Consider the following 20211-nt stretch of genomic DNA (forward strand, 5'->3'; position numbering starts at 1 on the left):
CAAATTCGACATACCAATTAGGATCTGGCTAAAAATACTTGAATCAGTTATAGAGCCCATTGCCCTTTATGGTTGTGAAGTCTGGGGTCCGCTCACCAACCAAGATTTCACAAACACCAAATTGAGACTCTGCATGCAGAATTCTGCAAAACTATCGTCCGTAAAACACCAAATAATGCATAAAGAGCAGAATTAGGCCAATAACCGCTATTTATCAAAATCCATGAAAGAGCCCTTAAATTACACAACCACTTAAAAGGAAGCGATTCCCAAACGTTCCATAACAAAGTCATCCCCTACAGAGAGATGAACCTGGAGAAGAGTCCCCTAAGCAAGCTGGTCCTGGGGCTCTGTTCACAAACACAAACACACCTCACAGAGCCCCAGGACAGCAACCCAATTCGACCCAAGCAAATCATGAGAAAACAAAAATATAATTAGTTGACACATTGGGGAGGTTAGTGGCTGTAAAATTAGTTTCTTACTGTTTTTACAACTTCTGGTCACTGTCCAACCGAAAGAGGGGGGGGGGGGGGACAAGAAAAACCGAGGGGAAAAGAAAGGCTTTTAAAGCAGCCGGAGGAAGAGAAGCGTGGAATGAAAGAGGGGAGAGTCTGACAGTACAGGAAGGGAGGGGGAGAGAGAGGGGGGATGAGTGGAATCCACAGGGAGGTAGAAAGGGGGAGCAACAACAGCGAGGGAAAAGGGCGAGGAAAATAATGGATGAGAGACGGAGGGAAAGAATCTTTACATAAATTACTATTGCGGTCTGCTGGACAATGGAGCATTGTCAGGGCATGAGAGACAGACACACACACACAAAGCACTGGGCCATTGTGGCTGCGCAGGGCTGGAGAACACAACAATAGCCTCCTCCCCTGGAACTACCCCAATGGGCCTGGCTGTCTGTGTGTGTATTGTCCACATCAAAGATAACGCTTGAAGTTTGTCCAAACGTCTGGCTGGGTGAAAGGGCCAGGCCATAGGGACAGTATAATGGTTTTAGACTGGGGACACGGCAATAGTATTAGAGCCGTTAATAGTATTAGCTGTTTCAGTCTGTCTCTTATCGTGATCCACACTGACAGCTCACATAGCATCCGCGTCAATCAGCCCAGTGATCTATAGTCACTAGATGGCATTGCTAGAAGGAACAGCATTCTCAGAACTGACGAGCAAGTAGACAAGCCTTGTTCGGTTACGTTGAGGGTTAAGATTAGAGGTGGCTGTTTGAATTTGAAAGTATAAGTTACCATCCTCTTTAATATATGCCATTTAGAAGACTCTTTTATCTGAAGTGACGTAGTCATGCGTACATACATTTTACATCGGGCTGGTCCCGGGAATCAAGCCCACTGTCCTGCAAGCGTCATGCAACTGAGCTCCAGACGACCAGATAGTGACCGTGTTTCTGTCGCTTAACTCTGACAGCAGCTGCCAAACAGGAAACACCTTGACTCCCACAATCCATTGTGTCAGTCCCCTTTGACCCCTGTAGTGGTTGCTGTCTGCTGGAGTTTCCAAATGGAAAACCTTTTCTGTGGTTTCTTTCATACTAACTGAATGCCGTCCATCTGAGTTCTGCTGGTTGGTGAAGGGTGATGTCATATGGTGACACATTCTAGATTATTGGCAAATACATGAAGGGTTGAAAATCTCCAACTAACAACACTTCACACCTCCACACATACCTTTACTGTAACAAGGCAATCTCTCTCTGTCTCTCTCTCTCTCTCTCTCTGTCTCGGTCTCTCTCTCTCTCTCTGTCTCGGTCTCTCTCTCTCTGTCTCGGTCTCTCTCTCGCTCTCTCTCTCTCTCTCTCTCTCCAGCATTGCCTACAGGGGAAAGCTCCCCGCTGCCCTGCATGAAGCTGCGAGTCACAGTGTGCTGTGAGCCCAGTGAGTAAACTCCTCCTTTTCATCTCTCACTCACTCACTCACTCACTCACTCACTCACTCATAGGCTCTTCTGTGTGAAACCAGTATGTAGAGCTCTCTAACGTCTCCCTCCATCTGTTTCCATATTTCCTTCTCTCGGTCTACCAGAGGTAGCTGGGGACGTTCCTGCTCTTCATCTCACGTTTGATGTTCTCCTCCACCTCATATCTTCCTCTTCCTCTAGCTCAAATCAAAATGTTTGTGATGGAGGGCATCCTTTTCTTTCATCATTCTCCTTCTCCCTTTCTCGCTCCACTAATCTTCTCTTTCTGCCTAGTCAGTTTACCCCTACCGGGGGTACATGGCTACCTCAGTTACCTCGTACACCTGCACATTGACTCAGTACTGGTACTCCCTGTACTGTATATAGACATGTTATTTTACTCTTTATTTTTATCGGTTATTCACTTCGTGTGAACTTCCTCGTGAATCATTATTATTTGTATCTTATTTTGAACTCCACATTATTGGAAAAGGCGCTGTAAGCATTTCACTGTTAGTCCAATAACATTTCATTTGATTCTCTGTAGGGAAACTGTTACCATTTCATTTGTCTGAAGGTACAAACACTGCCTTCCCGGTGAGCCTGGATAGGAAATCAAGTGAACTATGCCACCGCTGGCCAATCACATGACCGTGTCTGCAGTAACGTAGCAGCATAAAGAAAGCTACTGTGAGATTTCAAAACGTTTCAAACCATGACGAGAGAGACAACGAATACAGCAAAGAGCTGCTGTTTTTAAACGTTTCAAACCATGACGAGAGAGAGACAACGAATACAGCAAAGAGCTGCTGTTTTTAAACGTTTCAAACCATGACGAGAGAGAGACAACGAATACAGCAAAGAGCTGCTGTTTTTAAACGTTTCAAACCATGACGAGAGAGAGAGACAACGAATACAGCAAAGAGCTGCTGTTTTTAAACGTTTCAAACCATGACGAGAGAGAGACAACGAATACAGCAAAGAGCTGCTGTTTTTAAACGTTTCAAACCATGACGAGAGAGAGACAACGAATACAGCAAAGAGCTGCTGTTTTTAAACGTTTCAAACCATGACGAGAGAGAGACAACGAATACAGCAAAGAGCTGCTGTTTTTAAACGTTTCAAACCATGACGAGAGAGAGACAACGAATACAGCAAAGAGCTGCTGTTTTTAAACGTTTCAAACCATGACGAGAGAGAGACAACGAATACAGCAAAGAGCTGCTGTTTTTAAACGTTTCAAACCATGACGAGAGAGAGAGACAACGAATACAGCAAAGAGCTGCTGTTTTTAAACGTTTCAAACCATGACGAGAGAGAGAGACAACGAATACAGCAAAGAGCTGCTGTTTTTAAACGTTTCAAACCATGACGAGAGAGAGACAACGAATACAGCAAAGAGCTGCTGTTTTTAAACGTTTCAAACCATGACGAGAGAGAGAGACAACGAATACAGCAAAGAGCTGCTGTTGTTATGACTGACTTCATGTTTAACTTCTTACTCAGCACTGTCAACACTTTGTATTCAACACTTTGCATTCAACACTTTGCATTCAACACTTTGTATTCAACACTTTGCATTCAACACTTTGCATTCAACACTTTGTATTCAACACTTTGCATTCAACACTTTGCATTCAACACTTTGCATTCAACACTTTGCATTCAACACTTTGTATTCAACACGTTTATAAGCCATAAAATAGGCTTCTCCACTCAGCGCTGCAACAAGCAGTGCAGCAGTGATGAATGAGTAGGAAAGTGTATCTACAGACTTGTTGTTGTTGTTAGCGGCTTGGGTCTTTTTTATATCAAGGAATATTTCACTTTCTCTGGTCATAGGAGTAACAACATGCATTTGTGCATGAGGCGGAAATAATGCAGTGCGACTTGAGTTTCGCCAACAGCTGGAAGGTGTATCTTTTTGGTCAGTGTCAGTGGAGGAACGGGAGAGCGGAGGGATGTTGAGAGGTGGACCCTCAGTCTGCTGCTCTCTCCCTCTGCTGAGACTGTCAGTGTCAGTGGAGGAACGGGAGAGCGGAGGGATGTTGAGAGGTGGACCCTCAGTCTGCTGCTCTCTCCCTCTGCTGAGACTGTCAGTGGAGGAACGGGAGAGCGGAGGGATGTTGAGAGGTGGACCCTCAGTCTGCTGCTCTCTCCCTCTGCTGAGACTGTCAGTGGAGGAACGGGAGAGCGGAGGGATGTTGAGAGGTGGACCCTCAGTCTGCTGCTCTCTCCCTCTGCTGAGACTGTCAGTGTCAGTGGAGGAACGGGAGAGCGGAGGGATGTTGAGAGGTGGACCCTCAGTCTGCTGCTCTCTCCCTCTGCTGAGACTGTCAGTGGAGGAACGGGAGAGCGGAGGGATGTTGAGAGGTGGACCCTCAGTCTGCTGCTCTCTCCCTCTGCTGAGACTGTCAGTGGAGGAACGGGAGAGCGGAGGGATGTTGAGAGGTGGACCCTCAGTCTGCTGCTCTCTCCCTCTGCTGAGACTGTCAGTGGAGGAACGGGAGAGCGGAGGGATGTTGAGAGGTGGACCCTCAGTCTGCTGCTGCTCTCCCTCTGCTGAGACTGTCAGTGTCAGTGGAGGAACGGGAGAGCGGAGGGATGTTGAGAGGTGGACCCTCAGTCTGCTGCTCTCTCCCTCTGCTGAGACTGTCAGTGGAGGAACGGGAGAGCGGAGGGATGTTGAGAGGTGGACCCTCAGTCTGCTGCTCTCTCCCTCTGCTGAGACTGTCAGTGTCAGTGGAGGAACGGGAGAGCGGAGGGATGTTGAGAGGTGGACCCTCAGTCTGCTGCTCTCTCCCTCTGCTGAGACTGTCAGTGTCAGTGGAGGAACGGGAGAGCGGAGGGATGTTGAGAGGTGGACCCTCAGTCTGCTGCTCTCTCCCTCTGCTGAGACTGTCAGTGGAGGAACGGGAGAGCGGAGGGATGTTGAGAGGTGGACCCTCAGTCTGCTGCTCTCTCCCTCTGCTGAGACTGTCAGTGGAGGAACGGGAGAGCGGAGGGATGTTGAGAGGTGGACCCTCAGTCTGCTGCTCTCTCCCTCTGCTGAGACTGACCATCATATGCAGCCACCATCAGCCCAGTAAAATAAAAAGCGAATTTTTTAAAGTGAGGCACAGCTGAGTGAGCATACAAGTAATACAACAATGGATCTATTACCGGTGTGATCATGTAGCCTGCCTCAAATGTTTTCATATTTAAAAAAACAAATGTAATGTCCTGAACAACAATGCATTGGCAGGTAAATTCAAGCAAAGCCAGTATGTGGTGATAATGTATTGGCCTGTAGCTTACTGCACAAACCTCACTGCCACAGTACTGTTTTTAATATGTTAATGTTTCATAGGCTTACATTTTAAGTCATGTTAATAAACAGAGCGGTAGATCTCAGCATGCATTTTGACTGAGTGGTCTTGACTCAAAGGTTGGTGACTGCTGCTCTAGCATCATCGTGTGTGTGTGCGTCAAAAGAACACAGACCTTTTAGTATACATTTGTTATCAGCTCAACAGTAAGCTCTCTTGCTCTCTCTCTTTCCTCTCTCTCACACACACTTTCTCATTCTCTATCTCTCTTTTCTTTACCTCCGTGTCTCTGGTGTGAATTCCCAGAGTTGTTCTAACCCAGCTCCTTCCTACAGAATGTTAGTCTTCCGGTCCACTGAGCTGCCTGTTCCTATTCCGGTCGGGAATGTTGCCCAGTCACTGTGGGAATGCCTCTACACTCTACAGTTGAAGAGACGTGTGTGTGTGTGTGTGTGTAAGAGACGTCTGCCCCAATTCCCATCACATCCCAGTGGACTGGGCAGGAGGGCTAAGTAAATGTCCCAGCCTCGTCTCCACGCTACAGGCAGGGACATCATTAGTTAGGTGTGTGTGGGGCGTGCCTGGGTGGGTCTTCTCTTCATAGTGTATATCATCAGCCCAGAACCAGGCGCTGTATAATGCTCTCTATATTCTCTCTCCTTAAACACCTACTCTATTCCAAAGAGAGAGAGGGGATAATTTCTTCTGTCCAAATAACTAGAATGAACGTTTGTGTTCTAATGACCCTGTGGCTGTTCATTAACAACACTCTGGATAGTGTTTCTGTGAGGAACAGCAGGATTGACCTTCTGACTGTTTCCTTCCATTGCTGCTGTTTTTCACACTGACTGAAAATATGCTACGTTTTTCTTATACTGTACAGGATATTTACCCAAATGGACATTATTCTCAGTCTCTGTTCCTCTCTCTCTTTCTTCCTCTCTTTCATTCTGTCTCTCTTCCTCTCTGTTCTCTCATCCTGTTCTCCTAGTGAAGCTAATCCGGACTACATTTCAAGAGCCCTCTTCTGTCTTTTCCTCCTCTCTTTTTAGTCTTCTGTCGTTCCTGAAGTGGCACTAATCTCCCCCTCTCTCTGTCTCTTCTCCTCGTTCCCCCCCTCCTTTTTATGATCTGTCGCTACTGGAGCAAAACTAATCTAGGCTTCATCCACTCCATGTCTTTCTCCCTCCTTCCATCCCCATGTTTCCCACCCTCTCTCTCTCCTTCCATCCCCATGTTTCCCACCCTCTCTCTCTCCTTCCATCCCCATGTTTCCCACCCTCTCTCTCTCCTTCCATCCCCATGTTTCCCACCCTCTCTCTCTCCTTCCATCCCCATGTTTCCCACCCTCTCTCTCTCCTTCCATCCCCATGTTTCCCACCCTCTCTCTCTCCTTCCATCCCCATGTTTCCCACCCTCTCTCTCTCCTTCCATCCCCATGTTTCCCACCCTCTCTCTCTCCTTCCATCCCCATGTTTCCCACCCTCTCTCTCTCCTTCCATCCCCATGTTTCCCACCCTCTCTCCCTCCTTCCATCCCCATGTTTCCCACCCTCTCTCTCTCCTTCCATCCCCATGTTTCCCACCCTCTCTCTCTCCTTCCATCCCCATGTTTCCCACCCTCTCTCTCTCCTTCCATCCCCATGTTTCCCACCCTCTCTCTCTCCTTCCATCCCCATGTTTCCCACCCTCTCTCTCTCCTTCCATCCCCATGTTTCCCACCCTCTCTCTCTCCTTCCATCCCCATGTTTCCCACCCTCTCTCTCTCCTTCCATCCCCATGTTTCCCACCCTCTCTCTCTCCTTCCATCCCCATGTTTCCCACCCTCTCTCCCTCCTTCCATCCCCATGTTTCCCACCCTCTCTCTCTCCTTCCATCCCCATGTTTCCCACCCTCTCTCTCTCCTTCCATCCCCATGTTTCCCACCCTCTCTCTCTCCTTCCATCCCCATGTTTCCCACCCTCTCTCTCTCCTTCCATCCCCATGTTTCCCACCCTCTCTCTCTCCTTCCATCCCCATGTTTCCCACCCTCTCTCTCTCCTTCCATCCCCATGTTTCCCACCCTCTCTCTGTCCTTCCATCCCCATGTTTCCCACCCTCTCTCTCTCCTTCCATCCCCATGTTTCCCACCCTCTCTCTCTCCTTCCATCCCCATGTTTCCCACCCTCTCTCTCTCCTTCCATCCCCATGTTTCCCACCCTCTCTCTCTCCTTCCATCCCCATGTTTCCCACCCTCTCTCTCTCCTTCCATCCCCATGTTTCCCACCCTCTCTCTGTCCTTCCATCCCCATGTTTCCCACCCTCTCTCTGTCCTTCCATCCCCATGTTTCCCACCCTCTCTCTCTCCTTCCATCCCCATGTTTCCCACCCTCTCTCTCTCCTTCCATCCCCATGTTTCCCACCCTCTCTCTCTCCTTCCATCCCCATGTTTCCCACCCTCTCTCTCTCCTTCCATCCCCATGTTTCCCACCCTCTCTCCCTCCTTCCATCCCCATGTTTCCCACCCTCTCTCCCTCCTTCCATCCCCATGTTTCCCACCCTCTCTCTCTCCTTCCATCCCCATGTTTCCCACCCTCTCTCTCTCCTTCCATCCCCATGTTTCCCACCCTCTCTCCCTCCTTCCATCCCCATGTTTCCCACCCTCTCTCTCTCCTTCCATCCCCATGTTTCCCACCCTCTCTCTCTCCTTCCATCCCCATGTTTCCCACCCTCTCTCTCTCCTTCCATCCCCATGTTTCCCACCCTCTCTCTCTCCTTCCATCCCCATGTTTCCCACCCTCTCTCTCTCCTTCCATCCCCATGTTTCCCACCCTCTCTCCCTCCTTCCATCCCCATGTTTCCCACCCTCTCTCTCTCCTTCCATCCCCATGTTTCCCACCCTCTCTCTCTCCTTCCATCCCCATGTTTCCCACCCTCTCTCCCTCCTTCCATCCCCATGTTTCCCACCCTCTCTCTCTCCTTCCATCCCCATGTTTCCCACCCTCTCTCTCTCCTTCCATCCCCATGTTTCCCACCCTCTCTCTCTCCTTCCATCCCCATGTTTCCCACCCTCTCTCCCTCCTTCCATCCCCATGTTTCCCACCCTCTCTCCCTCCTTCCATCCCCATGTTTCCCACCCTCTCTCTCTCCTTCCATCCCCATGTTTCCCACCCTCTCTCTCTCCTTCCATCCCCATGTTTCCCACCCTCTCTCCCTCCTTCCATCCCCATGTTTCCCACCCTCTCTCTCTCCTTCCATCCCCATGTTTCCCACCCTCTCTCTCTCCTTCCATCCCCATGTTTCCCACCCTCTCTCTCTCCTTCCATCCCCATGTTTCCCACCCTCTCTCTCTCCTTCCATCCCCATGTTTCCCACCCTCTCTCCCTCCTTCCATCCCCATGTTTCCCACCCTCTCTCCCTCCTTCCATCCCCATGTTTCCCACCCTCTCTCTCTCCTTCCATCCCCATGTTTCCCACCCTCTCTCTCTCCTTCCATCCCCATGTTTCCCACCCTCTCTCTCTCCTTCCATCCCCATGTTTCCCACCCTCTCTCTCTCCTTCCATCCCCATGTTTCCCACCCTCTCTCTCTCCTTCCATCCCCATGTTTCCCACCCTCTCTCTCTCCTTCCATCCCCATGTTTCCCACCCTCTCTCCCTCCTTCCATCCCCATGTTTCCCACCCTCTCTCTCTCCTTCCATCCCCATGTTTCCCACCCTCTCTCTCTCCTTCCATCCCCATGTTTCCCACCCTCTCTCCCTCCTTCCATCCCCATGTTTCCCACCCTCTCTCTCTCCTTCCATCCCCATGTTTCCCACCCTCTCTCTCTCCTTCCATCCCCATGTTTCCCACCCTCTCTCTCTCCTTCCATCCCCATGTTTCCCACCCTCTCTCTCTCCTTCCATCCCCATGTTTCCCACCCTCTCTCCCTCCTTCCATCCCCATGTTTCCCACCCTCTCTCCCTCCTTCCATCCCCATGTTTCCCACCCTCTCTCTCTCCTTCCATCCCCATGTTTCCCACCCTCTCTCTCTCCTTCCATCCCCATGTTTCCCACCCTCTCTCCCTCCTTCCATCCCCATGTTTCCCACCCTCTCTCTCTCCTTCCATCCCCATGTTTCCCACCCTCTCTCTCTCCTTCCATCCCCATGTTTCCCACCCTCTCTCTCTCCTTCCATCCCCATGTTTCCCACCCTCTCTCTCTCCTTCCATCCCCATGTTTCCCACCCTCTCTCCCTCCTTCCATCCCCATGTTTCCCACCCTCTCTCCCTCCTTCCATCCCCATGTTTCCCACCCTCTCTCTCTCCTTCCATCCCCATGTTTCCCACCCTCTCTCTCTCCTTCCATCCCCATGTTTCCCACCCTCTCTCCCTCCTTCCATCCCCATGTTTCCCACCCTCTCTCTCTCCTTCCATCCCCATGTTTCCCACCCTCTCTCCCTCCTTCCATCCCCATGTTTCCCACCCTCTCTCCCTCCTTCCATCCCCATGTTTCCCACCCTCTCTCTCTCCTTCCATCCCCATGTTTCCCACCCTCTCTCTCTCCTTCCATCCCCATGTTTCCCACCCTCTCTCTCTCCTTCCATCCCCATGTTTCCCACCCTCTCTCTCTCCTTCCATCCCCATGTTTCCCACCCTCTCTCTCTCCTTCCATCCCCATGTTTCCCACCCTCTCTCTCTCCTTCCATCCCCATGTTTCCCTCCCTCCTTCCATCCCCATGTTTCCCACCCTCTCTCTCTCCTTCCATCCCCATGTTTCCCACCCTCTCTCTCTCCTTCCATCCCCATGTTTCCCACCCTCTCTCTCTCCTTCACCCTCTACCTATCTGACTCTGCTCCCTCCATCCCTCCAACATTTTCTTTGTCTTTTCTATCTCTCCTCTGTATCTCCATCTCCTCTCTGGCCACTTATTTACCAACTCTCCCTCTTTTATTTTGTTCTCCCTCTCTGTCATGCAGGGGCTGTTCTGTAAATGTGTTGGGATGAGGATACACGAGGAGAAAGCAGGATGAGACTGAGATGGATGAAAAAGTTTCTCTCTCTGCATGTCCATTAGTGGTGCAGCTGTTGTTGTGCTCCCTGCAGCAACGCCTCATACTCTCTCTGGTTCCTTCCTGTTGAGGTTCCCTTTTATCTACAGGTAGTGTGGCACATACAGTGTGTGTGAGGCCCAGCGATGGCCGCTCCTGTCCTTTAGCCATAGCCTGTTCCTGGGTGCTCAAGATTATTTCAACTGAGTCGCTCTCTCTCTCTCTCTCTCTCTCTGTCTCTCTCTCTCTCTCTCTCCCTCTCTCCCCCTCTCTCTCTGTCTCTGTCTCTCTGTCTCTCTGTCTCTCTGTCTCTCTGTGTCTCTCTGTCTCTCTGTGTCTCTCTGTGTCTCTCTGTGTCTCTCTGTGTCTCTCTGTGTCTCTCTGTGTCTCTCTGTGTCTCTGTCTCTCTCCCTCTCTCTCTCTCTCTCTGTGCCTCTCTCTCTGTGCCTCTCTCTCTGTGCCTCTCTCTCTGTGCCTCTCTCTCTGTGCCTCTCTCTGTCTGCATGTCCATTAGTGGTTGTTTAGTGCAGCTGTTGTTGTGCTCCCTGCGGCAACGCCTCATACTCTCTATGGTTCCTTCCTGTAGAGGTTCCCTTTTATCTGACAGCCAGCATGGCAGTGTGACATACAGTGTGTGTGTGTGTGAGGACCCAGCGATGGCCGTTCCCGTCCTTTAGCCACAGCCTCTCTCTGGCTGCTCTGGATGCTTTCAACTCTTTCTCTACAGCTGTCTCTTTCTCTACGGCTGTCTCTTTCTCTACGGCTGTCTCTTTCTCTACGGCTGTCTCTTTCTCTACGGCTGTCTCTTTCTCTACGGCTGTCTCTTTCTCTACGGCTGTCTCTTTCTCTACGGCTGTCTCTTTCTCTACGGCTGTCTCTTTCTCTACGGCTGTCTCTTTCTCTACGGCTGTCTCTTTCTCTGCGGCTGTCTCTTTCTCTGCGGCTGTCTCTTTCTCTGCGGCTGTCTCTTTCTCTGCGGCTGTCTCTTTCTCTGCGGCTGTCTCTTTCTCTGCGGCTGTCTCTTTCTCTGCGGCTGTCTCTTTCTCTGCGGCTGTCTCTTTCTCTGCGGCTGTCTCTTTCTCTGCGGCTGTCTCTTTCTCTGCGGCTGTCTCTTTCTCTGCGGCTGTCTCTTTCTCTGCGGCTGTCTCTTTCTCTGCGGCTGTCTCTTTCTCTGCGGCTGTCTCTACGGCTGTCTCTTTCTCTACGGCTGTCTCTACGGCTGTCTCTTTCTCTACGGCTGTCTCTACGGCTGTCTCTTTCTCTACGGCTGTCTCTACGGCTGTCTCTACGGCTGTCTCTACGGCTCTGTCTTTCTCTACGGCTCTGTCTTTCTCTACGGCTCTGTCTTTCTCTACGGCTCTGTCTTTCTCTACGGCTCTGTCTTTCTCTACGGCTCTGTCTTTCTCTACGGCTCTGTCTTTCTCTACGGCTGTCTCTTTCTCTGCGGCTGTCTCTTTCTCTGCGGCTGTCTCTTTCTCTGCGGCTGTCTCTTTCTCTGCGGCTGTCTCTTTCTCTGCGGCTGTCTCTTTCTCTGCGGCTGTCTCTTTCTCTGCGGCTGTCTCTTTCTCTGCGGCTGTCTCTGCGGCTGTCTCTGCGGCTGTCTCTGCGGCTGTCTCTGCGGCTGTCTCTGCGGCTGTCTCTGCGGCTGTCTCTGCGGCTGTCTCTGCGGCTGTCGCTGCGGCTGTCTCTGCGGCTGTCTCTACGGCTGTCTCTACGGCTGTCTCTACGGCTGTCTCTACGGCTGTCTCTACGGCTGTCTCTACGGCTGTCTTTACGGCTGTCTCTACGGCTGTCTTTACGGCTGTCTCTACGGCTGTCTCTACGGCTGTCTCTACGGCTGTCTCTTTCTCTACGGCTGTCTCTACGGCTGTCTCTACGGCTGTCTCTACGGCTGTCTCTACGGCTGTCTCTACGGCTGTCTCTACGGCTGTCTCTATGGCTGTCTCTATGGCTGTCTCTATGGCTGTCTCTATGGCTGTCTCTACGGCTGTCTCTACGGCTGTCTCTTTCTCTACGGCTGTCTCTACGGCTGTCTCTTTCTCTACGGCTGTCTCTACGGCTGTCTCTTTCTCTACGGCTGTCTCTACGGCTGTCTCTTTCTCTACGGCTGTCTCTTTCTCTACGGCTGTCTCTTTCTCTACGGCTGTCTCTTTCTCTACGGCTCTGTCTTTCTCTACGGCTCTGTCTTTCTCTACGGCTGTCTCTACGGCTGTCTTTCTCTACGGCTGTCTCTACGACTGTCTCTACGGCTCTGTCTTTCTCTACGGCTCTGTCTTTCTCTACGGCTCTGTCTTTCTCTACGGCTCTGTCTTTCTCTACGGCTCTGTCTTTCTCTACGGCTCTGTCTTTCTCTGCGGCTGTCTCTACGGCTGTCTTTCTCTACGACTGTCTCTACGACTGTCTCTACGGCTCTGTCTTTCTCTACGGCTCTGTCTTTCTCTACGGCTCTGTCTTTCTCTACGGCTCTGTCTTTCTCTACGGCTCTGTCTTTCTCTACGGCTGTCTCTTTCTCTGCGGCTGTCTCTTTCTCTGCGGCTGTCTCTTTCTCTGCGGCTGTCTCTTTCTCTGCGGCTGTCTCTTTCTCTGCGGCTGTCTCTTTCTCTGCGGCTGTCTCTTTCTCTGCGGCTGTCTCTCCGGCTGTCTCTCCGGCTGTCTCTGCGGCTGTCTCTCCGGCTGTCTCTGCGGCTGTCTCTCCGGCTGTCTCTGCGGCTGTCTCTGCGGCTGTCTCTGCGGCTGTCTCTGCGGCTGTCTCTGCGGCTGTCTCTGCGGCTGTCTCTGCGGCTGTCTTTACGGCTGTCTCTACGGCTGTCTCTACGGCTGTCTCTACGGCTGTCTCTACGGCTGTCTCTACGGCTGTCTCTACGACTGTCTCTTTCTCTACGACTGTCTCTTTCTCTACGACTGTCTCTTTCTCTACGACTGTCTCTTTCTCTACGACTGTCTCTTTCTCTACGACTGTCTCTACGGCTGTCTCTTTCTCTACGGCTGTCTCTACGGCTGTCTCTTTCTCTACGGCTGTCTCTACGGCTGTCTCTTTCTCTACGGCTGTCTCTTTCTCTACGGCTGTCTCTTTCTCTACGGCTGTCTCTTTCTCTACGGCTGTCTCTACGGCTGTCTCTTTCTCTACGGCTGTCTCTTTCTCTACGGCTGTCTCTACGGCTGTCTCTTTCTCTACGGCTGTCTCTTTCTCTACGGCTGTCTCTGTCTCTACGGCTGTCTCTACGGCTGTCTCTACGGCTGTCTCTACGGCTGTCTCTACGGCTGTCTCTACGGCTGTCTCTACGGCTGTCTCTACGGCTGTCTCTACGGCTGTCTCTACGGCTGTCTCTTTCTCTACGGCTGTCTCTTTCTCTACGGCTGTCGCTTTCTCTACGGCTGTCGCTTTCTCTACGGCTGTCTCTACGGCTGTCTCTACGGACGTCTCTTTCTCTACGGCCGTCTCTCTCTCTACGGCCGTCTCTCTCTCTCTACGGCCGTCTCTCTTTCTCTACGGCCGTCTCTCTCTCTCTACGGCCGTCTCTCTCTCTCTACGGCCGTCTCTCTCTTTCTCTACGGCCGTCTCTCTCTCCCTACGGCCGTCTCTCTCTCCCTACGGCCGTCTCTCTCTCCCTACGGCCGTCTCTCTCTCCCTACGGCCGTCTCTCTCTCCCTACGGCCGTCTCTCTCTCCCTACGGCCGTCTCTCTCTCCCTACGGCCGTCTCTCTCTCCCTACGGCCGTCTCTCTCTCCCTACGGCCGTCTCTCTCTCCCTACGGCCGTCTCTCTCTCCCTACGGCCGTCTCTCTCTCCCTACGGCCGTCTCTCTCTCCCTACGGCCGTCTCTCTCTCCCTACGGCCGTCTCTCTCTCCCTACGGCCGTCTCTCTCTCCCTACGGCCGTCTCTCTCTCCCTACGGCCGTCTCTCTCTCCCTACGGCCGTCTCTCTCTCCCTACGGCCGTCTCTCTCTCCCTACGGCCGTCTCTCTCTCCCTACGGCCGTCTCTCTCTCCCTACGGCCGTCTCTCTCTCCCTACGGCCGTCTCTCTCTCCCTACGGCCGTCTCTCTCTCCCTACGGCCGTCTCTCTCTCCCTACGGCCGTCTCTCTCTCCCTACGGCCGTCTCTCTCTCCCTACGGCCGTCTCTCTCTCCCTACGGCCGTCTCTCTCTCCCTACGGCCGTCTCTCTCTCCCTACGGCCGTCTCTCTCTCCCTACGGCCGTCTCTCTCTCCCTACGGCCGTCTCTCTCTCCCTACGGCCGTCTCTCTCTCCCTACGGCCGTCTCTCTCTCCCTACGGCCGTCTCTCTCTCCCTACGGCCGTCTCTCTCTCCCTACGGCCGTCTCTCTCTCCCTACGGCCGTCTCTCTCTCCCTACGGCCGTCTCTCTCTCCCTACGGCCGTCTCTCTCTCCCTACGGCCGTCTCTCTCTCCCTACGGCTGTCTCTTTCTCTACGGCTGTCTCTACGGCTGTCTATACGGCTGTCTCTACGGCTGTCTCTACTGCTGTCTCTTTCAATAACGGCTTGGTCTACGGCTGTCTCTTTCTCTACGGCTGTCTCTTTCTCTACGGCCGTCTCTTTCTCTACGGCCGTCTCTTTCTCTACGGCCGTCTCTCTTTCTCTACGGCCGTCTCTCTTTCTCTACGGCTGTCCCTACGGCTGTCTCTTTCTCTACGGCTGTCTCTACAGCTGTCTCTTTCTCTACGGCTATCTCTACGGCTGTCTCTACTGCTGTCTCTTTCTCTACCGCTGTCTCTTTCAATAACGGCTTGGTCTACGGCTGTCTCTTTCTCTACGGCTGTCTCTTTCTCTACGGCTGTCTCTTTCTCTACGGCCGTCTCTTTCTCTACGGCCGTCTCTTTCTCTACGGCCGTCTCTCTTTCTCTACGGCCGTCTCTCTTTCTCTACGGCTGTCCCTACGGCTGTCTCTTTCTCTACGGCTGTCTCTACAGCTGTCTCTTTCTCTACGGCTATCTCCACCGCTGTCTCTACGGCTGTCTATACGGCTGTCTCTACGGCTGTCTCTACTGCTGTCTCTTTCTCTACGGCTGTCTCTACGGCTGTCTCTTTCTCTACGGCTGTCTCCACCGCTGTCTCTTTCAATAACGGCTTGGTCTACGGCTGTATCCTTCTCTGCGGCTGTCTCTACGGCTGTCTCTTTCTCTACGGCTGTCTCTACGGCAGTCTCTTTCTCTACGGCTGTCTCTACGGCAGTCTTTTTCTCTACGGCTGTCTCTACGGCTGTCTCTTTCTCTACGGCTGTCTCTACGGCTGTCTCTTTCTCTTCGGCTGTCTCTACGGCTGTCTCTTTCTCTACGGCTGTCTCTACGGCTGTCTCTTTCTCTACGGCTGTCTCTACGGCTGTCTCTTTCTATACGGCTGTCTCTACGGCTGTCTCTTTCTCTACCGCTGTCTCTACGGCTGTCTCTTTCTCTATGGCCGTCGCTTTCTCTACGGCCGTCGCTTTCTCTACGGCCGTCGCTTTCTCTACGGCCGTCGCTTTCTCTACGGCCGTCGCTTTCTCTACGGCCGTCGCTTTCTCTACGGCCGTCGCTTTCTCTACGGCCGTCGCTTTCTCTACGGCCGTCGCTTTCTCTACGGCTGTCTCTACGGCCGTCGCTTTCTCTACGGCTGTCTCTACGGCCGTCGCTTTCTCTACGGCCGTCTCTTTCTCTACGGCTGTCTCTATGGCTGTCTCTATGGCTGTCTCTATGGCTGTCTCTATGGCTGTCTCTATGGCTGTCTCTATGGCTGTCTCTATGGCTGTCTCTATGGCTGTCTCTATGGCTGTCTCTATGGCTGTCTCTATGGCTGTCTCTATGGCTGTCTCTATGGCTGTCTCTTTCTCTACGGCTGTCTCTACGGCTGTCTCTTTCTCTACGGCTGTCTCTACGGCTGTCTCTTTCTCTACGGCTGTCTCTACGGCTGTCTCTTTCTCTACGGCTGTCTCTTTCTCTACGGCTGTCTCTTTCTCTACGGCTGTCTCTTTCTCTACGGCTCTGTCTTTCTCTACGGCTCTGTCTTTCTCTACGGCTGTCTCTACGGCTGTCTCTTTCTCTACGGCTGTCTCTACGACTGTCTCTACGGCTCTGTCTTTCTCTACGGCTCTGTCTTTCTCTACGGCTCTGTCTTTCTCTACGGCTCTGTCTTTCTCTACGGCTCTGTCTTTCTCTACGGCTCTGTCTCTCCGGCTGTCTCTCCGGCTGTCTCTGCGGCTGTCTCTCCGGCTGTCTCTGCGGCTGTCTCTGCGGCTGTCTCTGCGGCTGTCTCTGCGGCTGTCTCTGCGGCTGTCTCTGCGGCTGTCTCTGCGGCTGTCTCTACGGCTGTCTCTACGGCTGTCTCTACGGCTGTCTCTTTCTCTACGACTGTCTCTTTCTCTACGACTGTCTCTTTCTCTACGACTGTCTCTTTCTCTACGACTGTCTCTTTCTCTACGACTGTCTCTTTCTCTACGGCTGTCTCTTTCTCTACGGCTGTCTCTTTCTCTACGGCTGTCTCTACGGCTGTCTCTTTCTCTACGGCTGTCTCTACGGCTGTCTCTACGGCTGTCTCTTTCTCTACGGCTGTCTCTTTCTCTACGGCTGTCACTACGGCTGTCTCTTTCTCTACGGCTGTCTCTACGGCTGTCTCTTTCTCTACGGCTGTCTCTACGGCTGTCTCTTTCTCTACGGCTGTCTCTTTCTCTACGGCTGTCTCTACGGCTGTCTCTACGGCTGTCTCTACGGCTGTCTCTACGGCTGTCTCTACGGCTGTCTCTACGGCTGTCTCTTTCTCTACGGCTGTCTCTTTCTCTACGGCTGTCTCTTTCTCTACGGCTGTCGCTTTCTCTACGGCTGTCTCTACGGCTGTCTCTACGGACGTCTCTTTCTCTACGGCCGTCTCTCTCTCTCTACGGCCGTCTCTCTCTCTCTACGGCCGTCTCTCTTTCTCTACGGCCGTCTCTCTCTCTCTACGGCCGTCTCTCTCTCTCTACGGCCGTCTCTCTCTTTCTCTACGGCCGTCTCTCTCTCCCTACGGCCGTCTCTCTCTCTCTCTACGGCCGTCTCTCTCTCTCTCTACGGCCGTCTCTCTCTCCCTACGGCCGTCTCTCTCTCCCTACGGCCGTCTCTCTCTCCCTACGGCCGTCTCTCTCTCCCTACGGCCGTCTCTCTCTCCCTACGGCCGTCTCTCTCTCCCTACGGCCGTCTCTCTCTCCCTACGGCCGTCTCTCTCTCCCTACGGCCGTCTCTCTCTCCCTACGGCCGTCTCTCTCTCCCTACGGCCGTCTCTCTTTCAATAACGGCTTGGTCTACGGCCGTCTCTCTTTCTCTACGGCCGTCTCTTTCTCTACGGCCGTCTCTTTCTCTACGGCCGTCTCTTTCTCTACGGCCGTCTCTTTCTCTACGGCCGTCTCTTTCTCTACGGCCGTCTCTTTCTCTACGGCCGTCTCTTTCTCTACGGCCGTCTCTTTCTCTACGGCCGTCTCTTTCTCTACGGCCGTCGTCTCTTTCTCTACGGCCGTCTCTTTCTCTACGGCCGTCTCTTTCTCTACGGCCGTCTCTTTCTCTACGGCTGTCTTTACGGCTGTCTCTTTCTCTACGGCTGTCTCCACCGCTGTCTCTACGGCTGTCTATACGGCTGTCTCTACTGCTGTCTCTTTCTCTACCGCTGTCTCTACGGCTGTCTATACGGCTGTCTCTACTGCTGTCTCTTTCTCTACCGCTGTCTCTTTCAATAACGGCTTGGTCTACGGCTGTATCCTTCTCTGCGGCTGTCTCTACGGCTGTCTCTTTCTCTACGGCTGTCTCTATGGCCGTCGCTTTCTCTACGGCCGTCGCTTTCTCTACGGCCGTCGCTTTCTCTACGGCCGTCGCTTTCTCTACGGCCGTCGCTTTCTCTACGGCCGTCGCTTTCTCTACGGCCGTCGCTTTCTCTACGGCCGTCGCTTTCTCTACGGCCGTCGCTTTCTCTACGGCTGTCTCTACGGCCGTCGCTTTCTCTACGGCTGTCTCTACGGCCGTCTCTTTCTCTACCGCTGTCTCTACGGCCGTCTCTTTCTCTACGGCTGTCTCTACGGCCGTCTCTTTCTCTACGGCTGTCTCTACGGCCGTCTCTTTCTCTACCGCTGTCTCTACGGCCGTCTCTTTCTCTACGGCTGTCTCTACGGCTGTCTCTTTCTATACGGCTGTCTCTACGGCCGTCTCTTTCTCTACCGCTGTCTCTACGGCCGTCTCTTTCTCTACGGCTGTCTCTACGGCCGTCTCTTTCTATACGGCTGTCTCTACGGCCGTCTCTTTCTCTACCGCTTTCTCTACGGCCGTCGCTTTCTCTACGGCCGTCGCTTTCTCTACGGCCGTCGCTTTCTCTACGGCCGTCTCTTTCTCTACGGCCGTCGCTTTCTCTACGGCCGTCTCTCTTTCTCTACGGCCGTCTCTCTTTCTCTACGGCCGTCTCTCTTTCTCTACGGCCGTCTCTCTTTCTCTACGGCCGTCTCTCTTTCTCTACGGCCGTCTCTCTTTCTCTACGGCCGTCTCTCTTTCTCTACGGCCGTCTCTCTTTCTCTACGGCCGTCTCTCTTTCTCTACGGCCGTCTCTCTTTCTCTACGGCCGTCTCTCTTTCTCTCCGGCCGTCTCTCTTTCTCTCCGGCCGTCTCTCTTTCTCTCCGGCCGTCTCTCTTTCTCTCCGGCCGTCTCTCTTTCTCTACGGCCGTCTCTCTTTCTCTACGGCCGTCTCTCTTTCTCTACGGCCGTCTCTCTTTCTCTACGGCCGTCTCTCTTTCTCTACGGCCGTCTCTCTTTCTCTACGGCCGTCTCTCTTTCTCTACGGCCGTCTCTCTTTCTCTACGGCCGTCTCTCTTTCTCTACGGCCGTCTCTCTTTCTCTACGGCCGTCTCTCTTTCTCTACGGCCGTCTCTCTTTCTCTACGGCCGTCTCTCTTTCTCTACGGCCGTCTCTCTTTCTCTACGGCCGTCTCTCTTTCTCTACGGCCGTCTCTCTTTCTCTACGGCCGTCTCTCTTTCTCTACGGCCGTCTCTCTTTCTCTACGGCCGTCTCTCTTTCTCTACGGCCGTCTCTCTTTCTCTACGGCCGTCTCTCTTTCTCTACGGCCGTCTCTCTTTCTCTACGGCCGTCTCTCTTTCTCTACGGCCGTCTCTCTTTCTCTACGGCCGTCTCTCTTTCTCTACGGCCGTCTCTCTTTCTCTACGGCCGTCTCTCTTTCTCTACGGCCGTCTCTCTTTCTCTACGGCCGTCTCTCTTTCTCTACGGCCGTCTCTCTTTCTCTACGGCCGTCTCTCTTTCTCTACGGCCGTCTCTCTTTCTCTACGGCCGTCTCTCTTTCTCTACGGCCGTCTCTCTTTCTCTACGGCCGTCTCTCTTTCTCTACGGCCGTCTCTCTTTCTCTACGGCCGTCTCTCTTTCTCTACGGCCGTCTCTCTTTCTCTACGGCCGTCTCTCTTTCTCTACGGCCGTCTCTCTTTCTCTACGGCCGTCTCTCTTTCTCTACGGCCGTCTCTCTTTCTCTACGGCCGTCTCTCTTTCTCTACGGCCGTCTCTCTTTCTCTACGGCCGTCTCTCTTTCTCTACGGCCGTCTCTTTCTCTACGGCCGTCTCTCTTTCTCTACGGCCGTCTCTCTTTCTCTACGGCCGTCTCTCTTTCTCTACGGCCGTCTCTCTTTCTCTACGGCCGTCTCTCTTTCTCTACGGCTGTCTCTACGGCCGTCTCTCTCTCCCTACGGCCGTCTCTCTCTCCCTACGGCCGTCTCTCTCTCCCTACGGCCGTCTCTCTCCCCCTACGGCCGTCTCTCTCCCCCTACGGCCGTCTCTCTCCCCCTACGGCCGTCTCTCTCCCCCTACGGCCGTCTCTCTCTCCCTACGGCCGTCTCTCTCTCTCTACGGCCGTCTCTCTCTCTCTCTACGGCCGTCTCTCTTTCCCTACGGCCGTCTCTCTCTCTCTACGGCCGTCTCTCTTTCCCTACGGCCGTCTCTCTTTCTCTACGGCCGTCTCTCTTTCTCTACGGC

The 20211-nt window shown here is 53.0% G+C and overlaps 1 protein-coding gene across 2 annotated transcripts in view; it reads left to right on the plus strand.

Moving 5' to 3' along the window:
- Positions 1 to 20211, plus strand: part of LOC129857097 (ephrin-A4-like) — a 102146-nt gene that overhangs the window by 74683 nt on the left and 7252 nt on the right. The window contains exon 3 of one of the 2 annotated variants that reach the window (XM_055925027.1): positions 1830 to 1898. The exons of the other annotated variant lie outside the window; for it this stretch is intronic. Coding sequence (XP_055781002.1) covers positions 1830 to 1898 — 69 coding nt within the window. The remainder of the gene's footprint in view (positions 1 to 1829; positions 1899 to 20211) is intronic. 2 annotated transcript variants of the gene reach the window in all.

The sequence above is a fragment of the Salvelinus fontinalis genome, chromosome 6 (genome assembly GCF_029448725.1).
Source record: "Salvelinus fontinalis isolate EN_2023a chromosome 6, ASM2944872v1, whole genome shotgun sequence".
NCBI classification, from domain to species: domain Eukaryota; kingdom Metazoa; phylum Chordata; class Actinopteri; order Salmoniformes; family Salmonidae; genus Salvelinus; species Salvelinus fontinalis.